Source organism: Mchenga conophoros, linkage group LG7 (genome assembly GCF_057382185.1).
Source record: "Mchenga conophoros isolate Kocher_MC1m ecotype Shallow Benthic linkage group LG7, M_conophoros_male_GT1.1, whole genome shotgun sequence".
In the NCBI taxonomy this organism is placed as follows: domain Eukaryota; kingdom Metazoa; phylum Chordata; class Actinopteri; order Cichliformes; family Cichlidae; genus Mchenga; species Mchenga conophoros.
Genome location: NC_140532.1, coordinates 25,711,750 through 25,735,938, shown reverse-complemented (window position 1 = coordinate 25,735,938; position 24,189 = coordinate 25,711,750). Strand labels below are relative to the sequence as shown.

Sequence of the window (24,189 nt, the reverse complement as noted above, 5' to 3'; positions counted from 1 at the left end):
GGGGTATATTTGAATTCAGTCCCCTGTAAGTTGATTTTCATTTTCATCAAAAAAGTGTGGGTCTTTTCATTTTAAAGTTATCCAGTTCATATCATATTAGATATCCAACATGAATTCTTTCTTGTTAAGATATTATACATCTTGAAAGTGTTCTATGTTTTTTGTTTGTTTTTTTAGCAGTATAAAGCACTGTGTAGTTTTTCTTTGGACATTGGCTCCTTTTTCACTCATTTTAAATCTAGTGCTTTTCAGAGGAATGTCTTTTTTCTTAGGCCAGTTAACTCACTGTCTTCCCATGCTTCAATGAATCATTAAAGCATGAAAGGAAAAATTGTAGTTACACGTAGCAGAAAAATCAGAAAACTTTTGAATTCTATCTTTAGTTACAGCCTGTTGAATCTAAGAAAATAGCAAAGATAACACATTTATCTTGAAAGACATAAAATAGCATTCTTGCGCCAACAAAGAACTATTAGTCGAACCTTGGCATATCTCACTATATTTCCCATTTTTCAATCCAAATATAATTAAATGATTAATGATTAATTAATGGTGATTAATAGTAGAATGGCCTATAATTACAGATGATGATGTCAGTAGATATTCCAGCAGATCCTGTACATCAACAGCAAAAGCTCTAAGCACTCTGTTTCAAACAGTTTTTTTCTGGTGGAGAGGAGATATCCTCCTTACTATGGTCATCTCAGGCACAGAACACAGAAGTCACACTTACCTGGTATTCTGGCATTGTAATTTTTTGGTTGATATAAAGGCAGGTGGAAAAAGAGCTTGTTACATGCAGTGAATGAATTAACAGGTTTTATCTAAGCCCAATATAAGATACATTATGATTTTCTATGAACTGATCTTGTGTCATTTATCATTTGTGTACACACAGCATGTGTGAGAGCATATTTAGACATTGCTGATTTGTCTAGTTTCTATTTGGAGACGCTGTTAGATGGGTAAATATTACATAAATATGAAGGTGAATTATGCTGATGTGCACCCACCCTCTCTGCTGACTGTGCTGTGCCAAAGAAGATAGGGATGAAGGCAAGCCAGATAATACAGGTGGTGTACATTGTAAATCCAATGGGTTTGGCTTCATTGAAGGTCTCTGGCACACTTCGGGTCTTGATAGCATAAACAGTGCATGTGACCATCAAGAGAATGCTATATCCCAAGGAGCAGATAAGTGATAGGTCAGAAATGTCACACTTCAGGACACCCCGTGCATTCTCAGGATCCTGTGTGCGCTGCTCCCCGTAGTCCACAAAGGTATGTGGTGGGTCAGCAGCAAACCACAGGAGGACACCCAACAGTTGAACTGAGATGAGTGAGAAAGTGATAACTAGCTGCGAGGCTGGCGAAATGAAGCGTGGTGCTGTCACTGCCTTCTTTCCCTGTTCGAAGATGCGATGGATACGGTTAGTCTTGGTGAGCAGCGCAGCATAACTGAAACACATTCCAAGGCCCAGGAAAATGCGGCGGAAGGAGCAGACGACAATATCAGGAGCAGCAATCATGGGGAAGGTGATGATATAACATAGGAAAATACCTGTCAGCAGGACATAGCTCACTTCCCGACCTGAGGCACGCACAATGGGTGTGTCATTGTAGCGAAAAAAGGTTACGATGATAAAGGTTGTAGCGATAATGCCTAGAACAGAGATGAAGACAGGCACCACTGCCCAGGGCGAGTGCCACTCTAGCTTGATGATGGGGATTGGTTGGCAGCCAGTACGGTTTTGGTTGGGTCTCTTCTCGTAGGAACAGAGCTCACAGGTGAACTCACTGGCCTGGAAGTGGTATCCCTCGCAGCGCTCACAATGCCAGCAACACGGCACACCCTTTACTACTTTCTTCCTTTCACCAGTGAGGCAGGGCAGGCTGCATACTGAACCCGGAAGGGACAAGTCCCCAGTTGTCCACTGTAAGGCCTCCATCTAAGGAGAGGGAATAGGAAACTAAGCAATCTGTACCATCATAGTTGGGTCTAAATCAAAGTTCAAATATATTGTAGAACTGCACACAGCAACAGTTTTTAGATAGAGCTAAACAGAACACAATCAAATAAGATACTGATTCTTCTTGATGCAGTGCGAAGAATCAAATTGAGAAACACATAAACTTTTTCTTTGCGCTTGACTGGGGAGCATATTTGTTATTTTCATGTTTTATACCCCTTGCAAGTTAGCGGCCCTTACATTTAGATGCAACTGATTGGTCCAGTGCCCGATGACCTTGTACTCTGCCACCGACCTGTTGTTGATCTGATATTGGAAGATGTCATAGCGTCCGGGAGCATCCCCATTCTCATTAAAGATGACTGGAGTCCCTGCACTTCCTGAACAAAGCAACAAAGCAACAAAAAAGAGCAGAACATTCTGTTTTCAGAAATTGATGGAAAAGGGAAACACAAGATAAAGAGTTATCCTAATACGCGGAAAGAGACGTAAATTTGGAAAGAGAGAGATATCAGATTAAATTAAAAAACGGGTATTGATAAAAAAGTGCCAGAAAATACTCAAGTTTAAAATTAAAATCTTTAACTGTATATTTATTTTATAACTTATATTCACGTTTTAAGCAATTTGGAGTTTAATGTTCTCCAGATGTCCTGATTGATGATTTGCTGATGCTCACAAAGTAATCCATTGTAACAGGAATTCAAATACCACTAATTATTAGCAAAAATTAAACTAAAATCTTAGTACCCTATTTTTATGTCAAAAAATTTTGTTTAATCAAATCCCACACGTAAAAGCCAAAAATGCAGTCAAATGTTTGTCAAGAACACACTAAATCCTAGCTGTGTAGAAATGTTGGCCAATCAAAAGTCTAGAAGCCTGGGAGGGAAAGAGTAAACAGAGTTTTATGCAAACCTTAAGTGCTTCTGAAAAGCTTTTTTGTTTTTCTGGAAAGGCAGCTAATTTTGTGTTACTTTTCAAGTGCCTTCATCATTTCAAATGTTAATAACCAAAGACAGTATTTTGGCTGGTGTAGGAAAGAACAAAATGCATACAGCATGCATAAATTTTAATTTAACAAAGTTAAATATACTTGCAACAATGCATCACTGATGCATTGTTGCAAATGCCATCAGTCCTTCAGACAAATGATGTTCTCCGGGGGAACATCAAAATCAGACTTACATTGCACATAGTCCACCGGATTACTAGACAAAGAAGCGTGATTTGTCACTCCCAAGAGTAAGTCCCCAGTGGTTTAGAGTCTATTGGCATTGTGCTTTACAACACTGCACCACTTTGCATTGTGCTTGGTCATGTAAGGTTTGGATGCAGCTGATGGGCCATGAAAACCTCAAGCTCTGTATGCACTGTTTTGGAGCTAATCTGAAGGCAACGTCAAGTTTGGAGGTTTATAGTGACTGACTTTGGAGATTGTACCTTGGCATCCACTGACCCTATTCTGTGATTTTGTAGGGCACTTCATAGCTGAGTTGTTGCCATTCATAGTTGCTTGTAATATGAATATACAAGTATAAAGAAAAAAACAGTTTTGACTGGCATATTAAAGCACTATTTGTAAACCCAAATGCTAGATCCCAATGCTTATACATTAAGGAAGAGCATTCAGAGTCTTGGATTCACTAAATGGATTCACTCTATTTTTCTTGCAGCCGCTATATTTACTGTATTGTGGTGTTAGTATATAGTTGAGCTGGATTACTTGCTGTGGGGTAAATAATACTGGGGACTCGAGGCACATTAGTTTAGATGTGGAAAGAGGAAGAGCAGAAGATAGAAGTTAATTTGCAGAACATCAACAACAAAAGAATTCACATTCATAATAAAGTGAGTGGGTGGCAGTTTGATTCGATGCTGTCCTGATTTCTTTCTTCAGCATGAATAAAAGTAGTCCATAACACATCACTACGGAGATGAATCAGCACAGCTTGCCTCAAGATGTACAAACGCCCCTCCACCACCTCCTATCTCCTCCCCCACTTCCCTTCACTTCACTTCCCTTCACTTCACTTCCCTTCACTTCACAGACTCTGCTTTGATACAGAATTAACATCCTGACTTCACATCACTTCAAAACATGATAATCACAATAACTCACTGGTGATCTCTGTCATTTAACACAATAAGAAACAGACTACAAATAAACATTCTGTGAACAAACAAAAACAACTTGTACTATTGGTTACACATAAAATAAGATAGTTTCAATACTAGAATGTTGAGTCCAGATTGGTTTTCTATGAGTTTTGGTAAGTTTTTATCACGTGACAACTAACTAAGGTTTTAAATCTCAGCACTTAGCTATTACGGTGGAAAGTTAAAAAGTTTTGATGCATCAGCTCTATTATACATTCAATAAAAATCAGTCCATCATATCAACACCAAAGTGTTGATGGGCATTGACACATGTAACAAGATTTATTTTTAAGAAAATAATCTCTGGAGAATTTGACCATAAATATTCATACTTTATTAATTCTCCTGTTCAACCTGGATCCAACAGGACCGCATCTTTTTTAGTACACTGCCAGGAAGCACAGTGCAGCAAGGTATCTGGATTTTATGGAACCGCTACAGCTGAAGCTTGCCAGGTCGTCCATTCACCTGCGTGATAATGAGTCTGAACCTATATATTCACTCTGCTCGTATTTCTACATCCTTGCTCTGACTTTAATGTGTACTCGTCTGCAGCTTTCACATTTGTTCTGCTACCTTCACACAACATCCTGAGCCACATCCACTTCAAGGATGGCCATGGCTCAGGTGGTAAAGCATGACCATAACCTTTTTTTTTCCTGCTTCCTCCTGCTTTCCTTTCAGATGTCTTGATCTCAAGACATCTTTCAAGATGTCTTGTTCAAAGTAGAGTATAAAGAATTGTATTTTAGCTTAATAAAACGGAAGAGAAGCTGACGTCCGTTTCAACAATGTCTGTTGTTGAGATTAAAAGTCCACTAAAACAGCTGAATTATTTGTTTCCTCCTTATGCCTTGCTTTGCACTTTTTTTGTGAAGTCGCAGCAGGAGATGCACTTGTCACATATTCATCAGTTCACTCACTTAAAACATCTCTCCTCATCCCTCACAATTCCAATCTGATTGCTGCTCCACAGGGTCAATCACACTGCTTTAAAACATCAGAATGGTCTTATTGATTTTTAATACGCATCCAATGTCCAACTAAATCTGAGGGAATCTCCCTGACCTCTCCCTCTTTCTCCCTCACCCACTTCTCTACTTTGCTTAGCTAAATGTGTTCAAACAGAACGTTGGTACAAAGGCCTCATACAGATGGCTACTTTGCACTGAGCACTAACATTAGGACAAGTTTTCCGATTAACCTTCTGACGCTCCTCTAAAAATAAGCACAATGAGCAGACGGCTGAATTGGCCATTAGCCATTAGAAAGCCTCAAACATGTGTGACATGAGTGTTTGTGTGTGTCTATACTGCAATAAAAAGAAGCTAATTGAGGCACAAATCGCACATGGGCCATATACTGGTGAGCCAGGATTAATTGGTGGTGCATAATAGATGCTGCAAAGCTAAGCTGAGTTGATGTTTTTAGAGGCTGTAGATTAATTCACAGTTAACCGATTCAGTTAATTTGCTTCATCAGTGAACTGACTGGTTTATGTTTAACAGGTTTAGTTAAACTGATATTACCCACGTAAACCTGCCTGAAATGACATCTACAAGTTTTCTGGGTCCCCTCCTCGATCACCGTCAAGCCATGGAGAAGACGTGTTCTCGATTGTCTGGGGCACAACCCTGGAAGATCACCGGCGCCAGTTCAAGGGGTGCTGAATCGAGGCAAAGAATCACCCCGTCGCCAATGCTCAGAGAGTCAGGCCATGCAGCAGCCAGGCAGATGCAGCCAGGCCCTGGGGAGGAGGAAAGGTGGCTGTTGGAGCTTATTGTCTTGGAACAGCTCAGCATGTAGATACAGTTGCCAGTGGAAATGAACCAGCGCTGGCCGGAAAAGGCTCTTCAGTCCACCTCCGGTGTCACAGACTACCATGGAGCCTTACTAACTCATTTTATCTGTTTCCCCTCCTCAGGTGCTGGTGGCTACAGGCGCTTCACCCATTTCATGGGGAGTCACACAGATGCTGGGGCAGGAGTGCTGGAGGTGGGGGTGTCTGGGATATCTCTGCAGGGAGTGTGCACTGATAGAGGTGGGGCAGATGTTTTACATCTTCAGCATCCCAGCATGTTCCCCCAGTCTGGGAGGGACATACAATGTTGAACCCGAGACAGGTATAGCATGTGGAAATTCTTTGTGTGCATGGGGATGTTGGGGGCAGTTCTTAAAAGCTGTTGGGAACTGATATTCCAGGTGATTCATAAAAATCCTTACAGCTGGAAATACTCTGGAGGAAATAACGGCAACATTTTAAGGGTGGGCATCCAGGGCGGGCTCACTGATAGTGCACATCCTGCCCAAAATGTCAGCTGGTAAGCCAGCAGCCATTGCGCCTTTGCACTCAACCTTTAGTAAATGTTCCATTTTTGTCCATGATTTGTAAGTTCATTCGAATCATGAGGTGGCTTTAGCTCAGGAGGTAGAGCAGGTCATCTACAAATTGGAAGGTTGGTGGTTTGCCGGCAAGCCAAATATCCTTTGGCAAGAGAAGTTCCGGAAGTTGCTCATATGAATGTGTGATTGTTAGACAGACAGCATTTAGGTAGAAAAAGAAGAGACAAAAGTGCTTGTGGGTGTGAATAGGTGAATGAGGTATTAGTATATTATAGGGCTAATCAGACTTTATGCACATGGCTAGAGAGCAGCCAAATATGTAATATGTAGTAGTATTGTCGCAGTTACTTATTATCAGCAGATTAGACCCTGCTGTCTCCAGACAGCTGACAATAGGTCAGCTAAACAAGTGGATGGATTTTTTGTCATTATTTTTACCACTCAATTTGATATTTCACACTAGTTTTTTGTAGGTCCTAGCACACACAAGGAGATATTTGCTTGAAAAACACAAGATAGAAAGACAGTAAGCAATTTAAATATCACTTTCCGTTTGAAGAAAAACTCTTTTTTTTTTGCTTTAAGAGAACCTCTGTTCACCTAATGGACATAAATTACTTTACCATGAAATTACATAGTACTTAAAATAACCTAAGGTGTATGTAAAATTACTTAAGTCATACTTAAAAATTGTATGCTGCGCTTAAAATTACTTGCAATACAATTTGTGTGTTCTTCCCTGTAAAATGCCTAGATTTAGGAAAGATTAAGTCACCCCATAATACAGCCTCCGCCCTAAAATTTCCTCAGAAGTCAATGTGCCATATGATTGCATTAGCAATACATTTAATAACGCTCTATGTTAACAGTTACACACTATATAGAACCACTTTATAGAATTATATTTGTTCGCAGATGTTGGCAGCTATCAGTGAATAGTTATCAGCTATTTTGCAACAAAAAAAGACACAACAGACATAACAAGAACTCCATAACAGCAAATGGACTATACAACAGAAAATACAAATGCTATTTATGGTCTCCTCACAACAATGATAAGAAAAATAAACTGGGTCCATATGGCATGTTGTTAATACACTCTGATCTCTGGTCTCCCACTCAGAGACACATGTCTCCAAGTGTCCAGCATTCAGACGGTTACCTGAGGACACTCATGTGAGAGAAAATCTGCTCACACAGATATGTAGAGCCAAATACTGTCAATAAGGCCTCTGCAATGTTCTGAAGACAGTTAAACTTGTCAGGTAGTGATGTCCAGCAGGTGAAAATGCAGCTCCATGAACACGCACATCTATGTATTCCAACTGCTTCGATGTTATATGTATGATTTCTACACATTTTACGTCAGATAAAAACTTTGGTTGTAAGATAAGTAAGATAAGTAAGATAAGTATTTAATAAAAGCGAGACATTTTAAATGAGAATAAGAAAGTATTTCTTTGTGCCCCCCTTTCCCTGTTAATGCCCTACCTGCCCCCTGGCAAAACTTTGCTAGATCCGCCCCTGCACAGTTACAGCCGTCAGCTACGTAAAAAAAAGGATCCTGGTGTTATTTGTCTCTCAGAAACAGTTCATAACTTCCCTTCAACTCATTCATGTCACCTAAAAGGTAAACCTGTTTCTCCATCACCTGTTCAGCTCTGATGATTCAGTAAGGACATCTCCTGGTTTCATCCTCATGTTTCCCTCTCACCACATATCCAAACCGATATCATGACCAGCAGCTTTTACAGCTGTGGCTCCAGCAAACATCAGCTGATACTAGAAATTAATATTAAATAAATTCTAACAAAAGCTGATCAAGCTTAAATGCGCTGCTGTTGTTTAGCGCGACATTTGCCGGTTTCTTCTTTCTGGCGCAAATTGGGCGATAAACAAACAAGAGAGAAAAGCCGATCAGCTGATCATTGATCAGTTTCATGATTGAAGTAGAAACAGGAGAGAGAGGGGAGAGAATGAGAGGAGAAGAGGCAGCTGACAGCGTAACGACAGAATAACTCCAGCTTTGTGTCTTTTTCCATTCTAGCTGAAGTCCGGGACAAACTGTTCCTTTTCACCTCAACACGAAACGCGTAATATTTTCTCTGAATACGGGAGATTTCGTTTTTTTTCGGGATGGTTGGCAACTCTACTAACTAACCTTATGAATAAAATAAAGTTCACTACGATATCAGTAAAATCAAAGCACCCCCCCAGCTGTATAGAAACTCCATCATGCTAGCTAGCACGCAGTACGAGTTATTGTAACAGACTGTAAAAAGTCAGCACAACGAAAATAAACTCCACCTAAACTTGGTTTATATCTGACACAGATAGACTGCAGGTCATAACTTCTTACCTGAAGTTCAGTTCACCTGACACTCGGACCGGCGGCTGCCTTGGGTCTCTCCTCCTGCCTCCCCTTTCTCTCATCCACCTGTTGGCCTCCACCACTTGCTAATTTTACTGAATCTGAGGAAGCTCCGCCATAGCCACCACCAAACAACAGAGTTATTTTTTATACAACGACTAGCATCTGGCCAATCCACCACCTTTCATTCTTTATACCGTTACAAAGAAGAAAATTTGAGATCTTCAGGTCTCAAGAATGAATTGTGTTCACCTTTGGCTATGGAATTTTGAATCACTCCAAAGTCTCACCATTGAAGTTGACGGCGTGGATATGGGTCAGCAGCTCTCTTCCATCAATGTTGGTCATACGAGGGCACAGGCCAAGGTACCCTGGGCAGAGCTCACGGTGCATGTGGTGCAGAGCATGGGCCATCGCGTAGACGGCGTCCATCACAAACTGCACCTTCCCCTCTTGTTCATAGATGGAGTCACGGCCAACTTTCTCCAACCCTGAAACAAAGTTGATCGACTTAAATTACCAAACATATAAAATATATTGCAGGCTGAAAGCTCAGTGAACTCACTATGGTTAAATGGGGAACTCAGCTGGGGTCTATTTTGGACCTTCTAATGGTTGCTTAAAGTAATGACTTGAATGACTGACTGACAAATGACTTAATAATTATCATCCAATAATATCATATATAAAAAAGAGAACATTCTGCATAATTAATACTTTGACTTTAGGATACTTAAGTTTTTTTTTTATATAAAACCATAAATATGATTAAGCAGAATTATGATTTTCTTAAGTAAGGAGTAAAAAAATAAATTCACCACTTGCAAAATAGTTATTATGTTAAAAAATGTATAGTGTCACTTTTTCCAGTATTTTTCTATTGTGTGCCAACTGTACATATTTGTGATTAAATGGTTTCCTTGGCAAAGTTCTTGGTCTTTTTGGTACCACTCCATTGAAAAAAATCAAGCAAGTCAAAACTGCCATGGAAAATGCCTTAAAAGGAGTTGTTTACTGAGGACCACAAATATCACTGTGGGTTTCATTCAGGCAGCAACATTAAAATGACTAAGAAACTAAAGCACTGACATATTCATCTTTAGGCTCCACGGGGAAAAAAGAAAAGAAAAAAAAAACACCACACATTCAGAGAGCAAAGAAATAAGCACAATACTGTTCAACTACCTTTACTAATATATATCTGAGTCAATCTCATCCCACCTCTTTATTTGATCTCTTTTTTTTAACCCAAAGGTTACGGCACTCATCCTTTCCGTTAGGCAAGAAGTTACTAACAAAGATCATGGGAGTATGAAAAGAGCAACATTTCCTCTAATAAACCCATTAACATAAAAAGATACCTGATCTCATTTGTTGATTTAAAAATAAATCAAAGAAGACATTATGCAAAGTTTTTTCCAGATTTTCTAGAGAATTATTGGTGTTACTAGAGGCACGCTGCACCATGATGTTGGTGCACGCCAAAAAGGAAAAGAGAAAGACAGGAGGGGAAGACTAACTATTGGACTGGACCCTCCATAGACAAGAGACAAGGCCTTGTTGGATTAACAGGAGCTTCAAAAATCCAATTTAATTTTGATGGCAGACAAGAGAGGAAGGATCTGTCCAAATGGAGACATTTGCTCTGACTAATTACAGATAAAGAGTGATTACATATCTATATGGCTGACCCATGAATGGTGAGCAGACAGCACAGGATGTCAAACAACCGAGACTGACAGAATGTAAATGGTAAATGGCCTGTATTTGTATAGCGCTTTACTTGAAGAGTCGGTGCAACATCATCAAAGTAAAATTTGAATGTAGCTTCTCACAACGACATAGAGAAGCTGAGACACCATCACACACTAAGACAAACACACACACATTTTGAAACGCATTTTTGAGTGGCGCTAAATACTAAACAGCTGCTTAAACCCTTCAGACATTGTTGCTGCTTTCAAACAGAGAAGGAAAGAGGGAAAGATGCTGAGCCTGTGTCTAGGTACATCAGTTCATCTGGTTATGTCCCCAACTGAGCAAACTGCAGCACAAACAGAAACATGTACACAAGAAAACACAAGGCATTCAAATGCAATCTCTCATCTGTAATTAGCTTCGGTTCCCTTTCCCCTTGTTACACTGGGTGTATACATTGTCTCAGTCTTCCTTTTGCTCTTGGTCATGTTCTCCCTTCTAGCTGTGTCCTTCCTTCTCGTGTGTTAGGGTTAGAAGAGTTTTTGGTTATATACTTTTGCTTCTGACCTGTTTTGTTTTTCATTGTGTTTTTATAAGGCCTTTGCAATAAAACTATTTTTTAGTTTTATGCCTTGTCCTCCAGGTCCTGCCTGCCTGCCACACAGAAAAGTTTGACAGTTTGTCCACTAGGAGTTCGAAAAAACGTGTTACTTTAAAATTCAACACTTTTTTCTTTTTTTAACCTATCTGATTAACTAGGAACAGTCTGTAAACCCATATGGAAAAAAAATAGTAAAAACTTATAAAAGACTTGCATAAGATGTGGCCTACTTCATATAGTAAATCATATAAGGCATATATGATTTACTCATGAAAGTGGCCACTTTCTCATTACTTTCATATATTATTTTAGTAAGTATCCAAAACATACATGTTTCATTTATATAATTTTTCAAGGGATCTTATATCTGTTTTCACTCTTGTATGCTTTTCATACACAACAGATACAAACTTTATAAGATTTATATATATCTTTTCCATATGGGAAGCTATAATTATCAAAATTTAAGATGCACATAGCCAGACTAATGATTGAAATTATAATCATAGCAATAGGAGTAAATTTAAAACAGGAAAAGCTGGTGCATTCAAGTGTAAAATGGAGAATAAAAACAACAACACTGATGTTTTTAGTGCCCTAAGTTATCATTTAAGTCTATCAAAGCATTTAATTTAATTTAATATTTGCAACTTCAATATAATCTGTGTACACTAAGTAAAAACACAGCAGCAGCTTTTTTATGTTACCCTACAAATGGCCAAAGTGTTGAGTTTGTCCTTTAAATGTGTATTAGGATAACATTAGGCGTCACTCTCTTACTCTAACATGCATCTCACAACCTGAATTAGAAAACAACATGGTCATTCCCATTATCTAAACAAGCTTCTCTGTAAGCTGGTTCAGCTCGCACACAAAAACAAACAGAATGGTAATTCTAGATTGCAATCAACGACAGACAGATAGAGAATCCATGCATGCAGGGGAGGATGTCAGGGAAGACGACAAGCTCACCTGTGGAAAGCATCTGTCAGGTAATTTGGCTGAAAGCTGCTTTTATCTGAGCATGTGAGTGTGATGTGTTTCTGTTGCAGTGCTACACTTCAAACAGAATACTTTCATTTTCATTAACCCCCCTAATTTATCCATTAACAAAACATTATTGATGTGTTTTAATCATATTATAGTGGAGTGGAAAGATTAAATGATTTCAATATATGCACATTTTTATTGGATAGCTTGCACAGTTTAAGGGCTGTTTAGACTTTTGTAACAAAATGGAATTAATGAAATGTCTTTTCTTTATTTGGACTTTAAAAACTCCCTTCATATTCCTATGGAATTAGAAATATTAACAGATTCATTAATATTAGTATTAGTATTTGAAAACAAACAAACAAAAACAGCACCTCTGCTAAATCACTGACTGGCAATTTTTTTCAAAGAACAGAAATATTTCATATTTTAAGACACATTTAGAATCCACGTATTTATACAAATATGATTAAAAAACTGAAAAACATGTTCTCCTATTAAATTCCTACCTTACAATGACCCCATTGTTATTTTTCCTTCAGCTGTAATTAAAATACCATAAAGAAAGTATTTCTTCTTTTTAAGTCAGAGCAAAACAGCAATCAGCACGATTTCAAAGAATTGTTTTATGGCATTTTAAACACGATTGATATCTTCTAAGAATTACATTTACAATTTAAGTATAATTTGTATAATTTAAAGTGTTTTTGTACCTTTGAAAGCATTAGTCTCAACATTAAACCATTGAGAAAATCCAGTCAGCAAACTTATTTTAGCTAATTACTGAATGGTAAAAAAATAAGAAAGTGTCATAAATTAGGTTTATTAAAGGTATTTCAAGGAAAAATTTTTATCCAATGTGTAAACTCAAGTAAAAGATGGGATAGAAAGAAAATACTCCCATCCAAGCAGGCTGGGGAAAAATGCTTTGCTTTTGAATGAATTTCTTTTTAAGAGCGACACACTTGACCACATGAGTTGAGCTCAGAGGAGGTGGTGACAGACATAACAGATTATTCCTAATTAACCCAGTTAATTACAGTTAATAAGCAAATCCTCTCATAGAACATATCACACGGACACTGAAGTTTTGAACACACTGAACACATTTCCCCTCAAGTGATCTCATTCAGGATTTTACAAAAATTAAGACCTGGCTAAAGATTATACAGAAGCTTACATTTAAAACTTGTTATATCAAAACAAAGAGCAAAGCTGTGAGTAAACTTCACTACATATTTGAAAAAGGAATAGAAGTTGAGTCTCCTTTAGTTTGTGCAGTTTGGCTACGTTCACACTGCAGGCGAAAGCGCATCAAATCTGATTTTTTTGACCCTATGCGACCCATATCCAATCATGGTATAATGGATTGGATTGGATTTATATAGCACTTTTCAAGGCACCCAAAGCGCTTTACAATTCCATTATTCATTCACTCTCGCATTCACACACTGGTGGAGGCAGCTACAGTTGTAGCCACAGCTGCCCTGGGGCAGACTGACAGAAGCGAGGCTGCCATATCGCGCGATCTGCCCCTCTGGCCGACACCAGTAGGCAAAGTGTCTTGCCCAAGGACACAACGACCAGGACAGAGAGCCCGGGGATCGAACCGGCGACCTTCCGGTTACAGATGTGCTTCCCAACCTCCTGCGTATGACAGAGTGAACGGCACAAATCCAATATTTTCAAATCTGATCTGGGTCACTTTCGTATGTGGTACTGAATCTGATACATATCTGATGTTTTAGAAAGCGACTGCTGTTTGAATGGTCATGTCATATTAAACGTGAACATTTTATTTGTACTGTATAATCTGCAGATTCTGACAGAAATCTGTAACTATCATTTGAAGCACCGCTCCTCTCAAAAACAGCAATAAGGATCATTATTAGGTTATCTACATTATGTAAATAACAAAATAACTTAAAGCAAAAATTGGGAAACGTAAAGTCCGAAGTCTTTATATTAAGGCCATCAGTCAAACAATATTGTTTGCTCTGGGTCTAAACAGAGTGCGTTGTGTGTGACGTCTTATTTTGTGCATGCGGGCCGCTTTGAGCGGTCACACTAGAGCGCGTTTGCTGTCGCATTTTATTTGTAGTGTGAACAAGCAGACAAAAAAATCGGATTTGATCAGAAAATCGAAATTGAGCACCTGCAGGGTGAACGTAGTTTGCAGTTAGTCTGGTTGTGACAGAAACCAATTAGTAGCTGTTAACAGAGAAGAATCAATGTATTGAAAACAGTTGATGGTGAAGTCGTTTTTATCTTTCAGAATCAGAATCAGAATACTTTATTGATCCCTGGGGGAAATTATTTCAGTCTCCTGACACAAACGGATGCAACCACAAAGACCATAAAGCTCCTGATTTCAGCTGATTTGCATCCGCAGGACTGAGGAGCTCAATGTCCAGTGAGTGACAAAACCCCCCCAAAAAGGAGTGTTTCTTGGTTTGGAGCAGAAATACAGCTTTACCCTGTATTCATGTTCCAGACTCTGTTAACTAGTTTTTATCTTCTGACTTTTCGCAACGCATCTGGAAACAGCCTTGAGTTTGCACATGAAATCCAATCATAAACTAATTTCATTTTCAGTGCAAGCAGTCCTGTTACAGAAGAGATCACAGTTCAGGGGAAATTGGAGGCCAAGTCAACAACTCAAACTCATTGCTGTGCTACTAAAACCATTGCCGGAGCTGGTTCAGAAGAAAAATGCTGTGACTGCAATGATCAGGATTATAAACGAGAATTCAGGAGAGTGATGGCTTATACCGAAATAGCTTAATACCTATCTATAATCACTAATTACATGAGGCTAAATCATTAAGTCACTCATCACTGCATGATTCAGTGTTGTCCCTCTGGTAAAGCTAAAGTTACTTTTTCCTCATCCTCAAAGTCGGAAATAAAGTCCCTGGTGTCTCGCTCATCAGTCTGTACAAGTGAGAACTGCACCTACGCAGTTCTGCTCATTCATCTGTGCCACACAGCATGTGTTATAGTGGATGGATAGTGCCAAATTAATGAAGTGCAAAGATGACACCCATCCCCTTGGGCTTTACCACTGTTAGGTAGCAAGGCTCTTTGCACACAATACAGTTCCATCAGTCTTCAGAATAAGAAGGTTTGATACTCACATACCACTCAACACTCATGTTGGTACAATTTAGTCTTTCAGCACTTTACAGCACTGACAAAGATACTACACACACGCACACACACGCACGCACACACACACACACACACAATTAAGACTGCTGACCTGCCAACTCAGCTGTTTTGTCTGTGTGATGATGCAGCTCCAAAACTCAATCTGGAACTTCTAATAAAATCTTTTGAGATCTGCCCGACAGCAGCAGCCTGATCAAAGCTCAGGTAACATTATCAGGGAAGCAGTTGGAACACTGCAGCTTTTTCTAGAGTGCTGACATTGCCTTCTGCTGTTTTACTTCTATCTCCAGCTGGAGGTACTCTGTTTGTTTGTACTTAGCCAAACACCTCCACAAATGCTGTTTTGCGTGTCAGACAAGTTTTTAAGGGATTTAGCCGATAGTGCACCTCTGCTGAGTGTCTCCCTGCAGTCCTGATTCAGGGCTTCTCATGTAACAAACAGCTGCATGAGACATGGAACGAGAACAAAAACTCATTTCAGATCAGATTCACTATCAGTTAATGAGTCCAAATTTTATGCAATCATTTTGTTTGTCTTCAGAACCTAAAAAAATAAATAAATCCTTATTCGTAATTTTTTGGTGAGAGTTTAGTTCACTGGGTGAGCAGGTACAATATGCCTTAAGGCCAAAGTAGAAGTGGCCCAGGCTGAGTCTGGGGCCTTTTGTTTTGTGTATTCCCCTGCTCTCTCCTCCTCTTTCCTCTCTGCACTCCTGGTTAGGAGTGCTGAGTGCTAATGGCAGTCCCAAGCAGATTTCTTCTGTTTGTCTTTTGGGATAAAAAGCAAACTGTTGTCTTTTCCAATGTAAGGTTGTTTTTTTTAACTAGTGTTTTCCAAATCTGGGCCTTTGCAGGATTATCATGGTTTTATCTGTATTCAAAACAAGTCAGCTGGTCTGGGCCTTAAAAAGAAAAAAAAAAACAACAACACCACCACCAACAAAAAAGAATCTAGAAAAGCATTTTTTTTTTATTGCTATGACATTTTAGCTTCATATATCAAACTTTTTCAAATTTTTTCATAATTTTTTTTATATAAATTGAAAAAATGTCATTAAAGCATGAAATATAAAAATATACTTTTCATAAATTGCCACTTGCAGCTGTGTTCTGCAAGATTAAGATTTTATTAGTGTGTACTCAAATATTGGACCTTGCACGGCTGCAAATTTCTGAACACATTTCCTAAAATCAGGGAATGTAACAAATGGAAAGTACCTGTTTTTTATTTCCTGTTTTAGGCCTCTGAAATCAGAGTGAGTGCAGGAAAACATTAGATTTCCATGATGTGACTTTAGGCTGCCACTTTAGGGAGAAGATTACTGCATGTGTTCTGGTATGAAGAAACAAGTGTTTATAAGGCAAAAACGTGTTTTCTTTAATTTGTGTATTGAGAACATCATCAAGGAAGTAAATTATTAGTTTTTCCCAGTCAAATCTGCTTTGGCTAAAATCATACATCAGCTTCAAACTACTAAAGTATTAAAAAAAAAAAGGAAAATATATGTCTTCAACCCATAGCTGGGTCACAGAGGTAAATGAAAATATATGATTAAGAAGAAAAGGAAAGGAAGAAGAAGAGAAATGATTTGTGTATCCTATCTATTAACGTCACATGTGTGATGGTGTTCTCATGCAATAGTGTTATGGGCTATTGGTGCAATGGTGCATTGTGTGAATAAATGTCATTGTACATTGATAATGACAAAGACAAAGATACCTGTACATTTCTTGGGACTGCCAGGTCTCTTGCCATGCATGCCCAGTTTACAGCTAAAGTTTTCCTCCCAGAACTCAGCAAACCATATGTTCCTGCGGTTATTGGACAAAGAGCGACTCTTGAAGTAACGGTCAAATGCTACCAAAAGAAGGAAAACATAATTAAAATCAGGATTTCTTTCAAAACATCCTGAAAATCTGGTCAAGTCAAGGTTGTTTCTGGCCTCACCATCCACAGATGCCCTCTTAGGAAGGATGGTGATGGCGCCTTCGGCTACCCGCTCCTGCTGGACTACCGGAGAGATCTTGGACCCCCAGCTGTCGGATCCCACCCACAGGAAGTGACCTGTCAGATTGTTGCTTTTTGCTGCATCCAGGATTCTCCTTTTAGCATCACAGGTGACGGATGAGACAGTCAAAGGGGAGAAGAGGGAGCCAATTCTCATTCAATATTTTATTCGTATGTAGCATGAACATGCAGCGTAAAAAGACATCAAGAAAGTATACGCACAAGACATACACAACCAAAGCACCACAAAACAAGACGCTGCAGATCTTTCATGCTTGATGCCTAAAAACTGTCTTCATCTAAACTAAAACTACTAAAAAAATAAATAAATAAATAAAATAAAACTATTCCCTCTACTCGGAAATAAAAGAATTTCCCAGATGAAGCTGTTTGTTAAACAACCATTGTTATTAATGTAATTTACTGGTTATTTAAATTGTTATTTTACAAAGAAAGAAATGAGGAAATAATGTTTGTAGTTAATTATTAACGGAATAATTTAAGTTTATTTATTTTAATTTTTTGTGTAAAAAAAAAATTGCTTTATGAATAATTTAATGTATGGCAGCTGGTAATTAACAAGTATTTTCTCACTCCAAACCCTTTTAACATACTAGATAGCATACATCCTCCATACATCCTATAACTGCTTATTTAGTTCAGATTTGTGCTGGAGTCTCCTGCAGCCCCCACACCATCTGGTTTCCCATCTTTCTTAGACTGGTAACTGGTCCATGGTGTACTTTGCCTTCCACACTATCACAAAGTAGAAAAGCACAGTTGTCTACTGTGCAAACTGCAAACCAGCAGCCAATTATGCCCTACAAGGATTTGTGAAGCCTGGCAGCATGACTGGCAGCCAGGTAAAAAGGTGGCAAATGCTGGTAGACCTCAGGAAAGACCTGGTCTTTATGAGAAAGGTCTTGACAACCACTCTCTGATCTGATTTCGCCATGTGGTAAAACCAACAACCTTTATTTGTCACATACACAATTATACAGAGTACAACATGTAGTGAAGTCCGAGCTGCAAACAGGCTGCAGACCTAGCCGCACCCATTGCAGGGCTTGGTTTTTTAGCATGGGGGTCTAGCCAGGACTCTTACTGGATAAAGGGTGGGAATCAAACTTGTGACTCCCGCTCCAAATGTGTGTAGTCATACCACTACACTATCCAGCTGCAGGTACATAGTGGAGAAGAGGGTTCTGCTCATTGAGCTGACCATCACTTGGGAGGGGGGAGTGACAGCAGCCCATAAAAGGAAAGGTGTCAGTTTTTGGCGGTATGCCTCTTTCTGTCATGAATCGGCTGTGGCAGGCAGGGTGTAGGGCCCAGAATGAAGGCCACTCAGACAGAAGCGTAAACTCAAAGAGGCTGCTTTTATTCCAGTAACAAAAAAAACTCCATAAACGATAAACTTCCAAAAACCGAAACTAAACTAGAAACTAATACTAAACAGTAAGAAACCTGGAGACGAGGCACACAGAGGGAAAACCAAACAGCATGAGGGGACGACACGACACTGACTGAGAGAAACACAGGGCTAAAATACACTGAGGGATAACGGGGGAATGGGACACAGGAGGAGAGCACACCTGGGAGTAATCAAACACAATAAGACCAGAGGAAGCCAAACTAGACAACAAAGTAAAACAGGAAACACAACACATAGACGCGGATTTGACAAGGAGAGACAGCTGACAGGGGGACACAGAGCATCCATGGAACACAGAGAGAAAAACCAGAATACTAAGAATGCTAACATAGAAACCAAAATACTAGAAATAATAAATACTGACAAAATCAAAGTTCAATAACAACGCAAACTCGAAACACTGGGTCACTGACCCATGACCGTGACACTTTCATGCATCATTTCGATAGAGGATACACACGTGCATCCTCAGTGATAGCTCTTCCATTAAGCTTTTGTCTCTTTTTCTAAGTTTTAGACTCTTCCAATACTTTTGTTTTTCATGTTTGTCCTGAATCAGCTTAAAATTAAACCTGACTTTTTGTTTGTTATCCCTGCTTATCAAAAAGATGAGCTTCAGGCTTTTATTAAGATTTAGATCTGCAATTAGTGAATGGGTAAGACATTTTCATGTCCTACTCATGTTAATGCACATGTAAAAATATTTTATTTTATACTAATGGCTGGCCCAGTTATGTGAACACATTCCTACAGTCATACTCAAGTCTTTCATCATGTTTAAGTAAAGAAATTCTTTCAACATTTACAGTATAGTTTTTCCCCTTTTTTGTACTAGTAGTACCATAAAATCATATAATCATAATAAAGTACAAATTAAATAGGACCTTGGAATACATGTTAGATGCACAAGAAATAACCTTTTTCTTTACCGAATGTCGTCTTCATTGGCGAACATGATGACAGCGCGGGCATTGGGTGTCTCCACTAAACGGAGGATTATCTTATCAAACTCTCCAGGTCTCGGCTCACGAGGAATTTTCAGAGATTGAGCAATGCACACCCCTCCTGAGAGTGACAGAGGGAGAAAAAACAAATATTTAATAAACAAGACTGAGACTGCTAGGGCTAGCCTCATTTTAACCTTCTGAGGTGGTAATTATTACAAAACAATTCTATTACAGTCTTAAAGTCTACTCATGTATATTCATATAAGGACATGATGTGATTTCTTTTTAACTCTGTCCTGTCTGGCAGCTTTCACAATTAGAATTATGATCTGAATACACTGTTGTTCGTGTGCTACTTTTATCTTTTTAGTTAATCATTTCTTTTCAGTGTTATTTCATTTATTACTTTATATGTGTTGTATGACAATGTGAACAAAATGAAAGAGAAAAGAATAATAATAGGAAGAGGAGAGAAAATATTGGAAAATGTAATAAAATAAAGGAGCACAAACAGAAAAGAATGATGATTCGCCAACTATTGCACCTATACAACCCAAATTTATTTTATCTTGGTCAAATTTTTACTCTGATACTCACATATGACAGCACATGAATCATCACACTTTTATCTGCTGTCAGTGAAACATATGCACCAATGTGATTCTGCATTTCCTTGTATTAATACATCTTAGATTATTTGTGAATCATTTAACATCCCTTGAATCATCCTTAAAATTTGTTTAAAGATTTCTTACATTTAGTTTTTCATGTATGATTTTTAATTTGTTTTTTTACTCTTTCAGTCTGGATACTGCTGCCGGGAAGACCTGGGTCATGAATAAGTCTTCCCGGCATGACAGTGACCCAAAACCCACTGCTAAGGCAACAAGAGAACTGCAATAGAAGAAGCACATTAAGGGCACTGAGTGGCGTAGTCAGTCTCCAGGCCTCAGTCCTATAATAATCTGTGGAGGGAACTGAAGCTTGGAGTTACTTAGTGGCAGCCAAGAAAACAGAACAATATTTTTGATAGATTACTCAGTGATTAATTCCAGCTCAGTAGGGGTGCAATGATCAGCTGCATGTGTGATACTGTGAGATTTATCTACAGCCAAGCAAACAAATATGGAGAATAAATAATTAATTTACTTGAATGTATCAGTTCTTTCAAATCAATATTATCTGTACTTTATATTAAATAAATAGTTGTTTCCCATATCTTCTTAAACAAAGACTTGTTAAACAATTTGAAGAGAGAGGAACAGTGTCACCTGTTAAAGCTAAGCTCAGAGCTGCAGAGAGAAAGGTGGAGATAAAACATTTAAGACCCTGCTGCCATTATCATTAACAACAAGTTGAAAGGGCATTTACTCTTTCTCCCCAGACTGCTTCAATCAGACTAAAACCTCCATTCTTAACTCAGTTCTGCACTACACAGACCCATCAGCACATCAGATTGGAGATGCAGTCTGTAATTTAAGGAATTATGTTTTCGAGGGTTTAAAGGTCATGGTACTGACAGTGTGACTGCAGATGCTCCATCTCACATTTTAGTGAGAGCACATCTTGTCATTCAACTAAAATCTGCTTTTCTTCACACTTGAATAAAATTGAGGATTTGTTAACAACAGTTGTTTTTGTTTCCAATTTGTTCTTTACATGTAATTTGTATTCTTCTGCAATGATAACAACTACAGAAATGTCATTTTAAGTTAAAAGAACTATTCAGCGTGCTGTTCAGTAAAGTTAACTAGTGCTCATTTGAATACAAAAAACAAGAGCTGGTATGAGCATGTAATAATGTTCTCTACGTTGTAAGCTACTAATATTTCAATGTGAAAATTTAGATAAGACACCGATCCTGTTCATAATTTTTATGGACAGGATATCTAGGCGTAACCAAGTGGCGGAAGGCTTTCACTTGGGTGGTCTCAGAATATCATCTATGCTTTTCGCAGATGATGTGGTTCTGTTGGTTTCATCGGGTGATGGCCTCCAGCTCGCCTTGGAACAGTTCACAGCCGATTGTGAAGCAGTGGGAATGAGAATCAGCACCTCCAAATCTGAGGCCATGGTCCTCAGCCGGAAAAGGGTGGAGTGCCCACTCCGCGTTGGGGACGAGTTCCTGCCCCAAGTGGAGGAGTTTAAGTATCTTGGGATCTTGTTCATGAGTGACGGGAGAAAGGAGCGGGAGATCGACAGACAGATTGTTGCTGCGGCCGTAGCGATGTGGATGCTGTCCCGGTCTGTTGTGATGAAGAGAGAGCTGAGCGTAAAAGCGAAGCTCTCAATTTACCAGTCGATCTACATCTCTACCCCCACCTATGGTCACGAGCTTTGAGTAGTGGCCAAAAGAACGAGATTTCGGATACAAGCGGCAGAAATGAGCTTCCTCTGAAAGGTGGCTGGCCTCTCCCTTAGAGATAGGGTGAGATGTTCGACCATCCGGGACAGGCTCAGAGTAGAGCCGCTGCTGCTCCTTCACATTGAAACAAGCCAGTTGAGGTAGTTCGGGCATCTGACAAGGTTGCCTGCTATGCGCCCCCTGGGTGAAGTGTTCCGGCATGCCACACCCCACCGGGAGGAGGCCTTGGGCAGATCCAGAACACGCTGGAGAAATTATATCTCTCGGCTGGCCTAGGAACGCCTTGGTGTTCCCCCGGACAAGCTGTAGGAGGTGGCTGAGCAAGCCGACCCCGGATAAGTGGAAGAAGATGGATGGATGGATGGACAAAGCGTTTAACATGTGACAACATCGGTTATTCATTACAAGCCCTAATAAAACCTCAGCAAGACTCAAGCTGCAGAATATAGAGGTAACTGCAGAGATGCTATTTTTAATGCCAGGCTTTAGCTTCCCAAAACCTTTTTCTAGTGTTATTAATCGGCCAGCCAAATGCAGCGTATACATGGATGTAAGAATGAACTCACTGAGCACAAGCCATTTATTGAGGTTGACGGTCAACCATACCAAAAAAATAAAGAACAAATTAAAAAAGACTTTCCTAACAGAAACTAAACTGAGCACATCACTAGGAACTAGGACCATAGAAACATGCTCTTAAAAACGTTAACACTGTCTGTGAAGCTAGATTTAAGAAATAAGTCTTTAAAGTTGAAGTAGGGCTCCATGGTGTAAATTTACCTTTACACATGTTTCATGTCTACTTGAAGTCTCTCAAAAACTCAGTTTTCATTATCTCTTCTTTACACTTAAGTATTAATATTCTACTTTATGACAGAATAAAAGGGGGCTCTTTAGATAACACAACACTGAGATCATTGCATCATGTAGTGTTGTACATAACTTTAACTTGGGGTGTTAAACGCAACTGAGCTCCCGTTAAAACCCATCAATCATCTGTCTGTAAAACAATAATGATCCCCTTTAAAATGTTTATAATAACATGGACTTGATGTCTTTACATAGTTTAGATATTTCTACTGAGCTGCACATAAGGCTTTAACACTATACAGTGCATCCAGAAAGTATTCACAATGCTTCACTTGTTCCACATTTTGCCATTTTAGAGCATAATTTGTGTGGTAAATTCAGTTGACTGGATATGATTTGGAAAGTCACGCTACAAGTCATGAAGTCAGACATGATATGTCAGACCATAAAACAAGCCATGAAGTCCAAGAAATTGTCTCTACACCTCTGAGACAGAATTTCATCAAGACACAGATCAGGGGAACCATACAGAAACATTTCTGCAGCACTGAAAGTCTGACTGAGCACAGTGGCCACTATCGCCTGTGAATCTGGAAGAAATGTGGAACAACCAGGACTCTTTCTAACCAATCTGAGCAATTGGGGTAGATTGGGGCATTAGCCAGGGAGATGGCTAAGAACCTGGTGGTCACTCTGACAGAGCTACACTGTTGCTTTGTGAAGAGAAGAGAACCTTCTAGATGGACAAGCCTTCCTATCAATCAGGTTTGTATGGTAGAGTTGCCAAATAGATGCCACTTGTAAAGGGGACATGACAGCCCACCTGGAGTTTGTCAAAAGGCAACCGAACCACTCTAAGGCAATGAAAAACAAAATTCTCTGGTGTGATGAAACAAAGGCTGAACTTTTTGGCCTGAAAACCAAGTGTCATGTCTGGAGGAAACCAGGCACCGCTCATCATCTGGCCAATGCCATCCCTACAGTGAAGCATAATGGTGGTGACAGCATCATGCTGTGGGGATGTTTTTGGCAGCAAGAACTGGTCAGTGTCAAGGGAATAATGAAGCAGTAATGTACAGAGACATCCTTGATGATAACCTGCTCCAGAGTACTCTGGACCTTGGACTGGGGTGACGATTCATCTTCCAGCAGGACATGACCCTAAGACACAGCTAAGATAATAAACGAGTGGCTCCAGGACCACTCTGGAACATCAGCCTGATGGAGCTTTTGAACTTCTACAAAGAAAATAGGAGCGTCGAGGCTATAATTGCTGCAAAAGGTGCTTCAACAAAGCAATGAGCAAAAGCTGTGTTT

General features: G+C 39.3%; 1 protein-coding gene and 1 pseudogene across 3 annotated transcripts in view; one reads left to right on the top strand and one right to left on the bottom strand.

The window, feature by feature from the left end:
- LOC146570210 (metabotropic glutamate receptor 8-like) overlaps positions 1-24,189 on the bottom strand; it is a 149,994-nt gene that overhangs the window by 11,347 nt on the left and 114,458 nt on the right. For all 3 annotated transcript variants that reach the window (XM_085283107.1, XM_085283105.1, XM_085283106.1), the window contains 6 exons: positions 19,680-19,815; positions 17,256-17,410; positions 17,028-17,165; positions 9,135-9,335; positions 2,211-2,350; positions 1,014-1,949 (listed from right to left, as the gene is read on the bottom strand). In XM_085283107.1, coding sequence (XP_085139233.1) covers positions 1,014-1,949; positions 2,211-2,350; positions 9,135-9,335; positions 17,028-17,165; positions 17,256-17,410; positions 19,680-19,815 — 1,706 coding nt within the window. The remainder of the gene's footprint in view (positions 1-1,013; positions 1,950-2,210; positions 2,351-9,134; positions 9,336-17,027; positions 17,166-17,255; positions 17,411-19,679; positions 19,816-24,189) is intronic.
- LOC146570214 (uncharacterized) lies at positions 21,865-24,006 on the top strand (annotated as a pseudogene).